The sequence below is a fragment of the Nomia melanderi genome, chromosome 1, assembly GCF_051020985.1.
Source record: "Nomia melanderi isolate GNS246 chromosome 1, iyNomMela1, whole genome shotgun sequence".
Taxonomy (NCBI): Eukaryota; Metazoa; Arthropoda; class Insecta; order Hymenoptera; family Halictidae; genus Nomia; species Nomia melanderi.
Window position 1 is genome coordinate 20440843 of NC_134999.1, and position 16668 is coordinate 20457510.

General features: G+C 42.3%; 4 protein-coding genes across 5 annotated transcripts in view; 3 read left to right on the forward strand and 1 right to left on the reverse strand.

Annotated features, from left to right (window-relative positions):
* Nucleotides 1-6159, forward strand: part of GABA-B-R2 (gamma-aminobutyric acid type B receptor subunit 2) — a 228323-nt gene extending 222164 nt beyond the window's left edge. For both annotated transcript variants that reach the window (XM_076369903.1, XM_076369904.1), the window contains exons 19-20: nucleotides 873-1286; nucleotides 2116-6159. In XM_076369903.1, coding sequence (XP_076226018.1) covers nucleotides 873-1286; nucleotides 2116-2669 — 968 coding nt within the window. In that variant the 3' untranslated portion in view covers nucleotides 2670-6159. The remainder of the gene's footprint in view (nucleotides 1-872; nucleotides 1287-2115) is intronic.
* An 895-nt stretch (nucleotides 6160-7054) lies between these two features.
* Nucleotides 7055-11710, forward strand: Aldh (Aldehyde dehydrogenase). Its single transcript, XM_031976224.2, has 8 exons — nucleotides 7055-7311; nucleotides 8624-8869; nucleotides 9405-9651; nucleotides 9740-10074; nucleotides 10579-10716; nucleotides 10777-10941; nucleotides 11021-11178; nucleotides 11245-11710. Exons 1-8 carry the CDS (start codon nucleotides 7213-7215, stop codon nucleotides 11390-11392), a joined length of 1536 nt encoding a protein of 511 aa, XP_031832084.1. The 5' UTR covers nucleotides 7055-7212; the 3' UTR covers nucleotides 11393-11710.
* Wdr24 (WD repeat domain 24) lies at nucleotides 11672-15522 on the reverse strand. Its single transcript, XM_031976210.2, has 12 exons — nucleotides 15379-15522; nucleotides 15181-15297; nucleotides 14842-15064; nucleotides 14547-14760; nucleotides 14224-14472; nucleotides 13978-14138; nucleotides 13707-13890; nucleotides 13488-13641; nucleotides 13291-13414; nucleotides 12732-13233; nucleotides 12155-12316; nucleotides 11672-11966 (listed from the first exon to the last, which is right to left on the reverse strand). The coding sequence occupies exons 1-12, from the start codon at nucleotides 15473-15475 to the stop codon at nucleotides 11838-11840; spliced, it is 2316 nt and encodes a 771-aa protein (XP_031832070.1). The 5' UTR covers nucleotides 15476-15522; the 3' UTR covers nucleotides 11672-11837.
* Nucleotides 15523-15934: 412 nt separating this feature from the next.
* Nucleotides 15935-16640, forward strand: LOC116426777 (protein NATD1). The gene is made up of 3 exons (XM_031976228.2): nucleotides 15935-16112; nucleotides 16253-16359; nucleotides 16437-16640. Exons 1-3 carry the CDS (start codon nucleotides 15959-15961, stop codon nucleotides 16638-16640), a joined length of 465 nt encoding a protein of 154 aa, XP_031832088.1. The 5' UTR covers nucleotides 15935-15958.
* The last annotated feature ends 28 nt before the right edge of the window (nucleotides 16641-16668 follow it).

Consider the following 16668-nt stretch of genomic DNA (forward strand, 5'->3'; position numbering starts at 1 on the left):
TGGAGTGTTACGTTCATTTTTGGCTTCCGGGAGTGTCCACTAGGAATTTCTTCCCAACGTTTCGCCAGCATTGCGAACACGACTCTCTTCCGAAAGCCAAAAATGAATCTTTTTCTCGAGAACGGAGGACCGTTATCGAAAAGCAACTTAAACCTCACTTTTCTCGAATAGTAGTTTTGATGCTTTCATCCCGAGTGTTACGTTCATTTTTGGCTTCCGGGAGTATCCACTAGGAATTTTTCCCCAACGTTTTGTCAGCATTGCAGCTGGCTTCATCAGGGGCTAAGGGAAGAGTCTCTTTAAAGAATGTTGAGAAAAAATTCCTAGTGGACACGGCTAATTTATCGGAAACAAAGTTTAACCTGACTTTTCTCGAAAACGGAGGACCATTAAGTTGGCGCTGTACTCTCTTCGGATTCTAATGAATCATTAAGAACTCGTACTGGCAAGAATTAACTCTTTGAGGTGTTTCAATTCAATCAAACGATTCAATATCTGATTTTCTCGGCATCATTCGGCATCATACATCATACGGCATTCAACGCGTCAAGGTTGAATTGTGTAGCGAATTCTATGCAGCTTGTTTTTCTTTGAAATCGTGGTAGCTGCATCGAATGCAATTGCAAACGAGCCACAGGGCAAAGGGTTAACACTAGATTTACGGGCATATCCTAGTTCCTTCCATCGTCCACACAAAAATTGATATTCATTCGTTATAGAAATGAGAGGTTCAAAAATACAATTAACGTACACATTGGTACAACTGCATCAATGAAAACCAACCGAGAAATGTAGCAAATAATATTCATAAAATTCAATGCGAGTCGAATTAACTTGTAAGTCTAGTGTTAACCAACGAATGGTTCCCGCAGCTTCGGCGGCCGCGTCCTCCTACCAGTCCTTGAAGAGGAGATCGTCCGTGAAGAACAACGGGATGGCGCACTCCCATCACGAGCTGTTCCAAACACGGCGGACCAGCGTGCCTATAAACTCGATCAGCTACATCTCGACGGAGAACGTGTCGAAGTCCGAGAGGACCGAGGTCTCTTTGGGCTCGTTCGACAAGTCGTACGTGATCGGCGAGTGCGGGCACAGGCGGGCGCTGTTCACCGGGACCGGATATCGCTGCGAAAAACACGGCGGAGGCCGCGGACACTCTCACGCGACGCTGAACGGCTCGGCGGAAACGCCGCCGGTGCCTAGACGTCAGAGGAAGCGGTACGACTCGCAGAACGCCAGCTCGCCTAGCGTTCCTGCGGTCGTCAGCGCGAGCTACTCCGATACCGGTGAGCTGTTCTTGCTCTTCGCATGGAAACGCTTCGGCCTCTGAGATTTCTTAAGTTAGGATACGGTGTCAATGATCGGCGATGCGAAGCTGTTCGTTGCAAGTTACGAGGTTAACGCTAGAACTACCGTGCCAGTCACAATGACTGGTTTCGATTCTTTTGTTTAGCAAGTATTGATATCTTCAAAAAATTTGTATAGAGATCACGTACGAATCGTATTGAATACTCGGTAGTTCTAGTGTTAAGCCTCTAACGGAATGATGAGATTGTAAAATGTTAATCCTCTGCATTTAGAGGGTTCCACCAGAAATATTTGAACATTTCCTGACGAGATACAGACGATGTTTTGTGAAACTCGATGAGAAAATACATCGAGGAGCTATTTTATTGAAATTTCTCAAGTTGATGCTTTATAGGAAGTATAGTATCAAAGATCAAGTTTTATAGTTTTACTGTATGAAATCAAGCGGTGAGTCACCTCTCGAGTGCAAGAGTTAATATTTATAGGAAATGTGGTCGAGTGGAAAATGTTGACACATTGCGTACCGGTAAAGAGGAATCTCTTTTACATAAAGACACTTAGCTATGCAACTTCGCTAATTGCCACAGCATTGAAAAGATATAAAATTTCACTCGAATCGATTATCTATTTAAAATATATTACATAACAATATATCTGAGTTTTTCTATGATATAAGTTGACCTCAGTGAAAATTGCCATCCGCATTAATCAAAATTATCCGGTACGCAATGTGTTAAGTTGCTGACTAAGCCAACCCGCTGATTCGACGTCGGCAACGTCTCGAACCAAATTCCGATCTGATTCCAGAGAAATGCGAGGAGTCCGTGTCGACCATCATCCAGCGGTCCGTGTCGGAGCGCTCGCGGGAGAAGTGTCTCCGATTACGGACCGACAGTCACGCGATAGCGGAGTGTCCTCACCGCGCGGCTCGCAGGATACGAGAGTGCAGGCACACGGAATCGAAGCTCAGGCAGCAGGCTCGGCTGGAGTACGTGCAGAGCACGCCGAACGTCGCCACGATCCACAACAACAAGTTCGGCAGCGCGAATCCGCGGGACAGCGGAGGTTCCGGCGGAATAGACGGGAACGGAGCTGGCGCCGGAACCGGGATCGGCCTCGGAATCAGCAGCGGCGTCGGCGGATCGGTGGCTACCAGCGCCGACGTGGTCGGCGGGTCGACGGTGAACGTGTCGAAAATGTACAGCGCGGTGTCGGACGGCGAGCTGCTGGACGTGACGATCCTGCCGATCTTTCAGAAGCTGCTGACCGAGAGGCACAAGAGCTCGAGGGGCGGCTACGGCGCCAGCGTGGCCAGCTGTCCGAATATATCGATCAAATGCGACATCGTCGAATACCTTTAACGATCTTCCAGGGAGGCTAGTTTGAAAATTGCTCGCGCGGTGTCGGCGATAGCTATCCTCGTCGATGAACGGAAGGGATGGAGGAAAATCGGGGATCGACTGTGCGGATCAACCGCCCCCTTCGGTTTCGATGATCCTTCACTCTAGAAATCGACGCGTCGGACGACTCTTTCCTCTCGCAGACGCTCGCTCGGTTTAGACACTCGTAAAAGACGGATCGAAGCTGACGATTTTTCGGAATTCCAGTGTCCACGGAGTCCCGCGCGTATGCGACAGGAAATTGTTTAGAATATCGATTTCTGCCGCATGTTCCGAAGCCATTGAAACCAGCGGGGAATAGTTGATCCGCGAGTTTATCGGGGAACGGAAACACCTGCTCGACGCAAGGCGTCGTCGCAACTTGTTCCTGTCCCCGACCGAGTGGCGATCGGTTTCTAAACTTTGTTCGTTCGAAGACCGCAGAGCGGTTCGTTTGTAATCAGCGATTCGCAAGCCGATCACGATCCCAACCGTCGCGAGTCGCGTCCCCCGTGCGACGCGATAACGATTATCGCGGCCGCGATCGTCGCGCGGACAACCTGCGCGTGCACCAACGAGCGCGACGCGTTCCCACTCATCGCGATACCCGCTCCCGCTAGATCTCGGATAAACCGTTTTTTATATATCGGCGACCTTTTAACCTAACGCGTACACCCGGGAGCAAGGGAGCTGGAACGCTCGTCGTTGCCTCGCGCAGACGGTCGCGCGGAGAAGACATCCGCTCGCTCGGCTCTTCTGTAACAACTCCGCGCGACGGGACAATGTGATCAGCGTACTGAGAATCGGAACGATATCAGTCGAAAATAGTACAAAACGAGATGATTTTTGTCTCTGAAACTGGTCTTTGCTTTGCTTCGATTCGACTTTCGTGGATGATGGTTTATCATTGGATCGGACTTTAACGTTAGAACCAACGAACCCGACGACGACGTCGAGTCGTGGGTTCTAACGTTGAACACCCGTGTGTTCATCGATGAAAAACGTTTGTTGCGTTCCCATGTAACCGGGGTAGAATTTGATAATTCTACGAGACACGGATCACGTGACTCGCATCGTTACGATTCTTAACGCCGCAATTGTGCAATCCGGACGTTTCGACGCTCGCAGGGGCATCGACGATCCGCCACTCGGAAAATCTAGATCGCGTCGATGCGCTACTTTTCATGCATCAAGTTGTTACTGCACTGCGGATTTTCATGCGTTTATAGGTCGTGGAGCGTTGACAGAATTACATTGTTTTTTATATTACATTGAATCCGTGCCGGGACCGCGGACGCGAGAGATAGAATTCCGGTTTATCTCGGTTCAACGATCGATGACCAGAAAAACGCGGCTTCGGATAAAAATCTGTGAGTCGCTTATTACGAAAAAACAACAAAAAAAAAAAGAGAGAAAAAATACACCGAGCAGACAGGCATACCTGTATCTATCGATTCGCCGTACAATCAACGGGATTTCTTTTTCCGCGCGTGATCAGTTTCGAATCCATCCATCTCGGCTGGAACAGCGTTGGTTTCCCGTGTCTTCGGCAGCTTCGTATCAATCGCGTTCTTCGATAATCTTGTTTTCTCGTTTGTTCCGTTGTGAAGACCTCGTCGCATTTTCCAACGTGCCACGGTAAGAGAACGGATCTCATTCGATTAGGAGGAACGACGGTGAAACGATCGGAACGGTAGCACCGATCTTGGAGAGAGAAACTCGCGGGTCAATGGGGATGACGCGTAAGTCTACGTGAAGCATATCGCTGGAAACGTAACGATTTCGACTAATTTTATAGCGTACGATGTTCGTACGGTTATCGGCCGCTCTCAGCGATCGTAGGGAGAACGGAGGAACAGGAGCGAAAATCATTTTCTCGTTACGCTTCGCCTCGCCTCGCCCGGGAAGTGATTCTCGGTACCAATATGGTGGCGGTGTTACCCTTTGTTGCCGTGCCGACGGGATTGATAATTCTAAAGAAAACAGCCGCGGCCCGTTTCACGACGGCGGCTCGGTACGCGAGATCGGTTCGACGGGAAGCGAGTTTAATCGACGATTAATCCGTTGCCTCTTGTTTAAGGTAGTCAATTCACTCGCGGCGGAACAGCGAGCGGAAGCGTGTCTCTCGCCGCGGGAAAATGGCCGGCGTCTCTTCGTCGACGACGTCTATTTTAGTCTAAAGAGAAATAAAAAAAAAAGTTTCAACAAACAAATTCTGAATGTGACGTGCATGCCTAGTGAAAACAGAATCGATAAGGAAGAAAAACAATTAATGAAAACGTTGTACTTATGTCCGTTTCGGTTGACGATTTCCCCGGTTTCCGTTCGTCGGTTCGTTTTTCTGTTCGAGGAACAATTGAGGAAAGAAAATGGCGGAGCCTACCGGACGGAACGGTGTCGAGTGAAAGCGTCCGGATGTTCGGAAAACCGTATTATCGATACTCAATCGAGAGCCTAACCTGTAAAACTCGCGTCGCGATCGGTTGCTTTGAACGCCGCCCGACCGAGCGAGTCTTGTACATACGATTACTCTCGAAATAAATGTCATGTTTACAGGTAAAGACTAGACACTTGTCACGTAAAACGATTGTGTGCCCGTTTTCTCGTAATTCTCTTTTGTTTTTCGTCGTCTACTCTCTCTCTCTCTCTTTCTCTCTCTCTCTCTCTGTCTTTCTCTATTACATTCTTCTTTTTCCTCGTCGTCTTTTCCCTCGATTGTTCGAACAATCGGGACATTTCCCATCGTTCACCGGCACCCACTTGCGCGCGTGTACATTTCTTTTTCTAACAACAACAATTACCGAAGCAATACTCGTCGTCGTCGTCGTCGTCGTCGTCGTCGTCGTCGTCGTCTCTTTGTAAACTTGTATTCGGACACCGAATCACGTATCGCGAACGCGACTCGACTAATGAACGAACGTGAACAGACTCCGGTATGATTTCGAATAAGTAAGAGTTGAATGCTAACAGGTCAATTATATTCAATTTTATCAATAAAGTTGATTCGTTCGTTTTATCGGCTTCGACTTCTTCAAGACGGAGCGTTCGGTTTCTCACGATTCACTCATCTCGTACATGAAAACATACACACGTACACACACACGCATGCAGGACACGTACACACACGTGTACATGTACAAGTAAATTCGAAACCTTTTACATGCTGCCGTTCTGTCTCTCTTTCTTTCTCTGTCTCTGTATAGTTGGCCGGGAATGAAATTCCCGGCGGCGCGAAAGGACGATTACTCTTCCTGTTCAAGAATCATAAGCAAACGATTCATCTTAATTCGTGAAACACGCATTCGAACACAGTACAAAACGGAACGCGCGTTTCCTCGAGCGATTAAACAGTACGTAAAATCGATCATCTCGATTGTACGATTCAACGTTTGTTGTCTACGTTTAGCATATAGTACAACGCAATCTTCTGTTAATGTAAAGTGAATAGAGTTTAATAAACGAACGATTTGATACGAAAAACTCGACTTACACGTTTTATTTCATCAGTCCTTCGCCATTACAACTTGCAAAATATTCTTTCCTTCCTCGACGAACGTTCTACATAGTAATAAGAGTACTGATAATTTCAGCGTAATTCCTCAGTTATCAATAAGCAATTCGGAGGAGTTGACATGATACGTGCGAGATAAGTTCGACAACTTCCGTCCAACATTTAATATTCATCGCTTACAGTCATTCCTATAAATACCCACTTACATTTTCTTTATGTCCGCGACCGTTTACGAAACGGAACGGAGACGCGTCAGTTCAATTCGGTTAGCAAAAAACCGCAGATACGTCAGTCAATTCTACATCGTACGCCACGAACTCACCGCAATCTCCGAACACGTGTGTCAACGATTATTGTTCCAGTTTGCATACCTACTACTGCCACGAGGAAATTATCAATGATTCTTCCCACGTTAACACATTGAGCGCCGGCAACATATCTCATCAATGAGTAGCCAAAAAAAATATTCAAAACATTATACATTTTCGTAAAATAGTACATTTTAATTGCATATTCGTCATAATGCGCATTATTGCGGGGCCAGCGCTCAAGCGATAGACTCATAATCCCGCGTTTTGGGGGGCCGGCGCTCAATGCGTTAAAAGCGAAAAAGTTGAACGTAATTCAAGCTCCGCCAATTAAACGGAGAATCGAATCAGTTGCCGCGACCGCTGCTGGCATCTGCACCAGTAACGTACGAACCCCTTCGAGTGCCTAACCTAATCTCAGCCCGGAATATTCGCAAGCGTTTCGCTCGCAACGGTTACAGCGATGCTCTGAACCGGTTATGTACGTTACTGTGCGCGAAACGATCAATTTAAGAATTTGCTCGCAAGCGAAGCGTTTCGCGCATCCGTGAGCAGTCGTCGCGGCGCATCGTCGTTTCAACGAGCGCCGATAACAGTATCTGGCCGACCGACGATCTTGTCAGTCACGTCGGACGCCTTTGTCGAAGCAATTCACTGGAGCCGAGTCCACGAAAAATCGTGAGCCGTTCGAAAAGCAATCGCCATCATGCTGCGATCGTTTAGGAAATTACGCTTGTCCCGGGGTTTCGCAACGGCGGCAAGCGTGCCGGCACCGGAAACCAATCCGTCCATCATGTATACCGGCGTAAGTATGGGCGTCGTCTTTTTCTGAACAGAAGAATGTACACGGCAAACACACGACGAATATAAACGCTGCGGTATTTAGAATCTGGCGTAAGCGTGGCCGAGTAATTGGTCAATGTTAACGTTTTACGATCAACCGATTTACATCACGACTCTAATTATAAAACCTGTTTTATACCGCGAAGATCGGGACGAGTAATGTCGAGTCTGTAGTTTGGCTTAAGTATTTCCTATTCGGCTTTATTATTAGCTAATTGTACAATTTCAGAATGGCGAATGGTGCAAAGTAATTTTAGAATTATCAGTTATTCGTGAGAGATTATCTTTAACACTAGAACTACCAGTCAAAATGACTGGTTTCGATTTTGTTTAGCAATTATTGGTATCTTCGAAGCATTGAATGTTCGAAATGATTCTGAAAAGAAATAGTTTCACTAGAGTACTGTAATGAATGTCTGAAGAAACTGAAAGTAATCTATTGTTACAATTTTTAATTTAATTTCTTAACACTTCCAGCGATTAAATCTGTAAACAACTAGTCATCCCGGGAGACGCGATTAATTGTTTCAATTGATATTGGAGGAAGATTGTTTTATGTAACACTGTATTCGCGGAAATTATTCGAAAATCGCCGGTAGGCGTATCGTTCGGTACACGGTTGCAAACGATACGAATCTTCGGTTTAGAGGACAACTTTCAAAACACGTCGCCGTTGTACGAAGAAGAAAAAATATTTGCAATATTTGTTTTTGTATTTCTTTGACACTTATTTCTGTTCCCGTCGTGTTAGAGTTGAACTTGAAGATACACACGTTGTCGGAAATTCATTGTATTCAAAATAACGGTAACACGCGCATTGTTCACGGCTGTTGCATCAAGTACACGAAGCATATGTTAATCATATACTAAACAACAATTAGCAATTCCACCGTCATTTTAAGAAATTTAGATACTTACAATATGATAGACACTCCCTATCTTATCTTCTCGCGAAATACACACCGAGGGTATCAATACAACCTCTTAAACGGTTATCTATATACTCCACGAAGATGAATATGTACATTTTGATACAAAACAGATATTAAATTGCGTAATATTATCAACGCGTAATAGTTTGCAATCCACGTGTTAATTTCCAGTAATACGTTAAGCTAGACACACTTTCCAATGAAACAAATTTGAAAAGAATTCTTTAGCTCTTCGACTGTACTTCTACCCTAAGACTGACTCCACTATGGTGTCCAACAGGGGATCATTCTCCATCGCAACTGAAATTGAAAGTAAACTAGAAGTCAACGATAACGTTGTAGATTTTCATCGATAACGAATGGCACCGATCGAAATCGGGCAAAACCTTCCCCACTTTGAACCCAGCAACCGGAGAGACGATCGCTGAAGTTCAAGAAGGCAGCGCGGCGGACATAGATGAGGCGGTGAAGGCAGCTAACAAGGCATTCAAACTCGGTTCACCATGGAGGACCATGGACGCTTCTCGGCGCGGCGTCCTCTTAAACAAATTGGCCGATTTGTTGGAGCGAGACCGTACTTATCTCGCGGTAAGGATTTATTAACACTTTGCACTCAACAATATTTTTCATGAAAAATATTCATTACTTTCTGACTAAGTATCGACGATATTTTTCGCAACACAATTGATTATCTTATATAGATTAAGAGACAGAATTATTTTACTTCGATGTTTTATGTGTTGATTTAACACTAGATTTACAGACATTTATTATAATTCATTCTATTGTTCCCAGAAAGATTGATGTTCCTCCGTTTAGATCTAGGAAATCAAATGTTTAAAAATGTATTATTAGGAACCAAAATCACGTAATTGAATCAATCAACATCGACCCGAACATTTACCAAATAAAGTCTATAAAATTCAATATGAGTCAGATTGGCTCGTTTTTAGATTATAATACAGAAATGTTCTCAAGCGATCATCGTTTAAATAAGTGAACTATGGTAACTCGGTTTAGTTGAGTCATCGGTGACCCCCACGACATTCAACGTTAATTTATCATTTAAAAAATCGTATGGCGAAATTCCTTATGGCACAGACGTGTTAATAAATGCTTTCAGTCGTTAGAAACGTTGGACAACGGTAAACCCTATTCTGCGGCGTACGGTTTCGACGTAGGCGCGAGCGTGGCGACGCTGAGATACTACGCAGGATGGGCTGACAAAAATCACGGTCAGGTAATTCCCATGGATGGGCAATACTTGGCTTATACTCGTCACGAGCCGGTGGGTGTCTGCGGTCAAATCATTCCATGGAACTTTCCTCTTCTAATGATGGCTTGGAAATTAGCACCTGCTCTGGCTACAGGTATACATCATCGTCAACGTTCACTGATCAAGAACCTGATTATCTAGTTTGATAATTGTATGACTGAGTTACTTGTCGTCCTTTACAGGAAACGTTATCGTCTTGAAGCCCGCGGAACAGACGCCGTTGACGGCTTTGTACATGGCTCAGTTGACCAAGGAAGCTGGATTTCCTAGCGGAGTCGTGAACGTGGTCCCCGGCTTTGGCAGTGCTGGGGCTGCGCTGGTCGCTCACAACGACGTCGACAAAATTGCGTTCACAGGCTCGACCGAGGTCGGGCAGCTGATCAAGAAAGAAGCTGCGACGAGCAATCTGAAGCGAACCACGCTGGAACTGGGCGGGAAGTCACCTAATATAATCTTGAGGGACTCCGATCTCGATACCGCCGTGGAAACGGCTCACTTTGGCCTGTTCTTCAACATGGTAAGAAGATTCTCGTTGATGAAATTGTTGTCTAACCCTTTGCACTCGGAAGCTTTTCACTAGAGACATGTGTAAATTAAGAAACATCTATTTTATAGAAATATTTCATATACTGATGCATTATACAATACTTAATATTACGTATAATATTTGGGAATTTTGTGATATCAAATCAAATGGTGACCGAGAGTCATCTTCCGAGTGCAAAGGGTTAACCCTTAGCACTCCAGATGGTTTTGTAATCTGTCAGCAACTGCTGATTTTTATGGTATCTCTAGTGAAAATGAAAAATGTTATAACATACCTTCGATCTTTAAATAAAAATCTAATAATTGATAATAGAAAATCTAATAATATTAGGATAATTTCTTGAATTCATTAAAATATTTAATATTATAACCGGTGCAGTATTGGAGCCTACGAAGTTCAACTTAAATGAGTTGTTTATAGTCGTTGCAATGAACATTCAACATTCTGCGTCTCATTCCTCATTCTTTCCTTCAGGGCCAGTGTTGCTGCGCCGGATCGAGGACCTTCGTCGAAGACAGTATTTACGACGAGTTCGTGGAGAAGAGCGCCGCGCGAGCTAAATCCAGGGTCGTCGGCAATCCATTCGACTTGAACGTGGAACAAGGCCCACAGGTACCGACGAAATGGAACGCGACGTTTGGACGACGCTGATTTCTTTCTTGCATTTGACAGATCGATCAGGAGCAAACGGAGAAGATCATGTCCCTGATCGGTGAGGGTAAAAAGCAAGGAGCGAAACTGGTGTCTGGCGGATCGCGCGTCGGTGATAAGGGTTACTACGTCGAACCGACGGTATTTGCCGACGTGACTGATGACATGACCATTGCTAAACAAGAGGTAGTGTATTAAATAGTGTAACAGACTGTAAGTTGAACGCAATGTTAAACGAACACCGTTGTTATGGAAATGATTGCAGATTTTTGGGCCGGTCCAGCAAATTCTGAAGTTCAGCAGTTTGAACGAAGTAATTAACCGGGCGAACGCCACTGACTACGGATTGGCAGCGGCGGTTTTCACGAAGGACATCGACAAGGCGAATTACATCGTGCAAGGTCTTCGAGCGGGTACCGTTTGGTAAGTATCTCGAGAAACGATTCTCCCTGGAATCAGTTCTCTTATAATCGGTATATGTTGTTTCAGGGTGAACACGTACAACAGTTTGGCGCCGCAAGTGCCGTTCGGTGGTTTCAAAATGTCAGGACACGGAAGGGAGCAGGGCTCGTACGGTCTCGAAGCGTACACCGAGGTCAAAAGTGTGATAATCAAAGTTAAACAAAAGAATAGTTAAACTAAACGACCCTCGCGTTTGTAAATTTTATGAGAATGAAGGGAGGTGAACTACGGATAGAGTTACGATCAGATTTTTATACTTTAAAATATACTTTTAAGGAAACCATGCCAGCAACGCTGCGATCACACAGTTGCGTGTTTATATAAATAGTCGATGTATTTTTGTACACATTTCGTTTGACATTGTTGACGATAGAAACGTAGATAATGTCGCACAACCGAGGAAACGAGTGACAGAACGAAGATTAAACAGTAAGCTTCCAATCTTATTATACAATTTACAAAAGTAGCATCAATAAATAACTTTATTTCTTTAGTCTTGTTTATCCGCGATATCTACATTCCTAAATAATTATGAATAGACTGAGATAACGTAAGTATTACATAATAATATGTACATGTGCACGGAGAACTTACAATGACGCCGAGGGGATCGTCGAGGGCTAAGTATATTCGCACATGTGCCCGCAACCGGTCGGGCACTGACGATTGCAGCGGAACCACTCGCTCATGTGCAGAACATGTCCGCCATGTGTACACCCTTGGCACCACGCGTACATTCCTCGCACCACCTGATAACCATAGAATTCGTGTTTCATACAAAAGACATAAATAATACTACCTAAAGCGATGACATTTGACAAGATGCAATAATAATAGAACAATTCAATGAAATAATTTGATATGTTTCTTTCATTTTGTGTATTTTGCTACGCGAAATCGTGCAGCATTCAACGCGTTAAAAATAGTGTCATCTTACTTGGTGGCAAACGGAACAAAGTGCATGATGCGACGAATGACATCGGTCGCATAGCCATGCCGCTCTCTGCAATGGTTTCGTGCAAGCCAAGCAACACGCGTGTATTACTGTCGATTGCTGGTTCAATTGCGAGACACTGGGGATCCAAACTGACTGGATTATCTGTGAACATATGATGTTTGAATATTTGATGATGAATATATTGCTATTCCCCATCCTAATTGTTATTTAACCCTCTGTGGGCCCATGTAACTTTGAAGTCACATATCAGTATATTGGCATCTTGTTGATTTATTTTTGTTTGCATTCAAAGTGGTAAATAAAATGAGGTAATCGATTAACTGCAACTTTTATACGCTCAGGCGTGAAAGTTTAACGTCATTGTAACTTGAAAGTTACGAAATATGTTCGTTTGATGAAATTATGGAAACTATTGAATACATTGTTCATTCGTATTCATATGTGGATATTTATTAACTTTGTACTGCATAGATTTTGTTATAATCGTGAACAAAAATTCGGCCCATAGAGGTTAATCAAATATTCTTTAAATATGGGATATGAAAGGCTGACTAACCTGTGTAGCTACGTTCCAAAGTTTAAACCTCGCAAGCATGTCTAAATACTCTAGTATCCAATGTTCTTGAACAGCTGTTTCAATGTTCAAGTTCTTTCGCTTCTCACCTAACGCTATCAGAATCGACGCAGATGTTTGTATGTCTCTGAGGGCTGCGTGATGTTTCAACGCTTCCTCGATTAAATTCGTCGGGTCCCAAAATTGTGGTTTCGGTATGTTCGAAACGGTTAATTGACTCGGTTGATCCTCGATCATCAACGAAGCACAGTCCTCGTTAATATCTGGTGGGTGATTAGGGAATTGTTCTGGTGGCGGAGATCTGTCTTTTATCTCGTGTCGCAGGGGAAACGCCTCTTTGGATAATGTCCAGTCGTTATCGTTGTTCATTATATTATGTACGTAACTGGAAGTATATTCCATCGTCATTGGTTCAAATTCACTTTCACCGAACAAGAAATCCCCTTTCGATGAGCCTTTGTTGTCGATGAACGTTCGTTTGTAGCTGTAAGTTTATATTGCAGTAGATAGCAATATTAGCGTGTAAAGTTTAGAAGTTTACCTGGGTAACAAAGACCCTATAGAATGCTGGTTTTCTGGTGTTTCGTCAGTCTCGGTCTCGTCATCGCCTCCGCTAGTCGCTCCTGTTACTTCTCCTTGCAACGATTTCACGTCGTTCTCGTGTCCTTCGAAGTAAGTATCATTGAGAATCATTGAACAATCCTGTTTACATCCTTCAAGATATGAAGATATCTGTACCTGCATTCAGCTGATCTATGTTAGGTCCAATCGTAATCTGTGCTAAGTTCAATGTGTTTACGATATCCTCCTTAGAAGCAGTTGGAGGTGTTTTCAAAATAGATCCCATAGGATTGGCATATAAAGTTTTTATGATACTCCAAACTGTACTGATCTGATTGAAATCATTAATCGTATTAGAGCAAGCGCAGGATAGAGTTTTGTTAAGCAGTCACTTACATCATTTCTACCAGCGTTTCTCGCAACCCCGGCATTATGATCGCAAATGTCATTTAATCTCCCAGACAGCAAGTAACCCTCTGCGCACGCCTTGAACCATTTTGGCTCCCGTGGTACGCTTATAGTAAATCTATGCATTACGCTGGATGCCATGCAAAATGTATCATTCGTTGCAACTGCCTTTCTACAAAGAAATGTCAACTGATGTCTCGTGTTCCCGTTTTATAAGCTTTTGCGAAATTGGGTTCATTTATACGGCGAATTTATTAACCTCATTATATTAGTGAACTGTTTCATTGCGGTTGTAACATGAACATTTACTTTACAAGCATATGCAATATCTCCTTTCGGATTCAATGCAATACCTTGTGGATTCGCTTTACTTGCTGGTCTAGTAGCATCGTTGAACACATGATGATACAAAGTACAGTCCTGCATTAGTAACGATTTATTAATGTATTATAGTACCGTCGTCAATCCTTCAAATTTTCTATTATTCTTTTCCCGTGAAAATTACCCTGCTAGTCGATAAAAATGATTGTGGATTGCCTCTCCATGCTACACCGGTCGGAACGTCTTTATGCTCGTTGAAACTTGCGAATGGAATATATGGTCTACGTATATCCCATACATTTATGCTACAGTCTACAACAAGAGCGCAACTGGATATATGATATTTTCTTTGAGGCCTCCATTTTATACGGCCTACCGATGCTATGGTATGTATGACATAATCGCAACTGGGTTTACCCGAAAGATCCCACACCTAGGTACGAAGTTTCAAAAGGAAAGTAGTTGATAAACGGTGGTTCTGTGATAATATGGAACATGAAGAAATACCTTTATAGTTTTATCTCTGGAAGCAGTTGCAAGCCATGTAGTTTCAGGGTGCCAATCACATGCAAATATAGGACCACTATGAGCGGTAAAATGTTGGAAATAACGATCTGGTTTACGCAAATCCCATTGCTGAACATGTCCATTTTCAGAAACAGCAGCAAATGTATGTGGAGAGTGAGGACAGAATTGTACATCGCGTACAGATTCTGTGTTACTGAAATTATTGATATTCTCTAATGCTTTTCATTATGAAACTTTCCAATACTAGAAAAATTAAAAGATCAAAGCTAATTACCTATAAAAGGTCCTAGCAGCTTCTTTTATTCTTAGATCGAAACACTTCATAGTACCATCTTGAGAACCAGATATGAGCCACATAGGTTCAGTCATATGAAAACTTACTTTATTTACAGTCCTTTTATGATCAATAAAGACATGTTCCTGCTTGGATCTTGACGATTTATTTAAATTCCATACTACCACTGCACCGTTTGTGGCTGCAGTTGCCAATATATGATCTAAATACCATAAGTATTATGAAACATTTGTTAATTGTTCTTATACATGTATCTATTTTACTTTGTATTTACATATGTTCAATATAATTTTTATAAATTATATAGTGTTAACTTACCATCTATTAAATTCCATGCTACATCGTTACAAGAAAAATTTAAATTCAAGTTTTTTCCAACACGTAGATTACAAGCCTCTTCGAACCTATCTTCCAATAATGTAAATATTTTAAAAACTGCAATAAAAAAATAGTAACTTATCATTATTGATAACAAAACAACACAAAATATTACTTATTTAGAAGCTATCAAATTACCATTACGTCCTGCTATAACAACTTGACTATTGTCTTTGTTCAGTGCCAATGCATTTGCTGGACCTTCTTGAGTAATGCAAACAGTCTTAGAAATCATTTCGGAGTTCTCTGAGTTTGTAACAGGTCATAGCACGCCAGTTCTGGGTTTACCAAATGCAATCATTCGGTAAGTAACAGTTACTCCATAATTAGACAGAATCAATAATGAACACGTATAAATTGAAAGACAAATCCATACATTCCTAAATTAGTATGCAGAATAAAATGCTCACAATGTTGTTTTCGGGTTGCAGTCTTTGCTTACGAAAAGATAAGACAGGTAATAATCATAGATTTAAGTGTTGTATTCTGTCAGTTTCTGCAACCACCGGTCGGTATCATTTATCTATCAGTTTAAGGCTTTCACAACGGATGGCGCCTGACGACAATGACTTTAAAAAGAGGGTATTCATCATGGTTGCCAAGCAACAGCATGTAAACAAAAACACAATTTCTTATGATTTTGAAGTTTTTGCTAGAAGAAATAGATTATTTTAGTTGAAAGGAATCTGTAAGTATATGGTGAATTGCACTTTATAAAATGTGTGTTTCATATCGCACTCATTTATTTCGATATTGTATATATTGTACTTTCAATCAAATTAAAAGAAATCATTATGCAAGGTTCTATTCTAATTACACTGTCCATCATAATGAAAAACGTGGTCTTTTCTACGTAAAACTGGATGACAAGTGTAAGACATACTACTTGAGCAATCATAATTTAATGTCATTCTAATTTATATAATAAGAGTACATGGATTCGTATAGAACATTCTTCATTGTGCCTTCTTTAACTGTTTATTAATGTAACTAATCTTTCCTTTTTTACTAGTAAGAGCTGTACTACAATATGTAGCAGATGGAAGAGTTTTAGATATGCAAAGTATTAACGTACCATACAGATACACAGGACATGGTTTAGCAAGATTACTTGCAGAGGTACAATCAATTTTTCTAATATTTATTGTTATACATGGAATTTGATATCATAAATTACATCTAAATTATATTTCCAGACTGCATTTACGTATGCCATACTAAATCATTACTATATGTTCTTAACATGTGAATATATGCAAAAGTATTACCTTGCAATTAAGAATCCTGATCTTGAGGAGCTTGTTGTTGGACCACAGAATATATTAGAAGGATTTGGTTCAGAACCATTAGATCCGAATATTATTTATGAACTACCGGATCCTGAAGATTTTTCAATATAATCTATTTAATATTTTTATTACAATGATT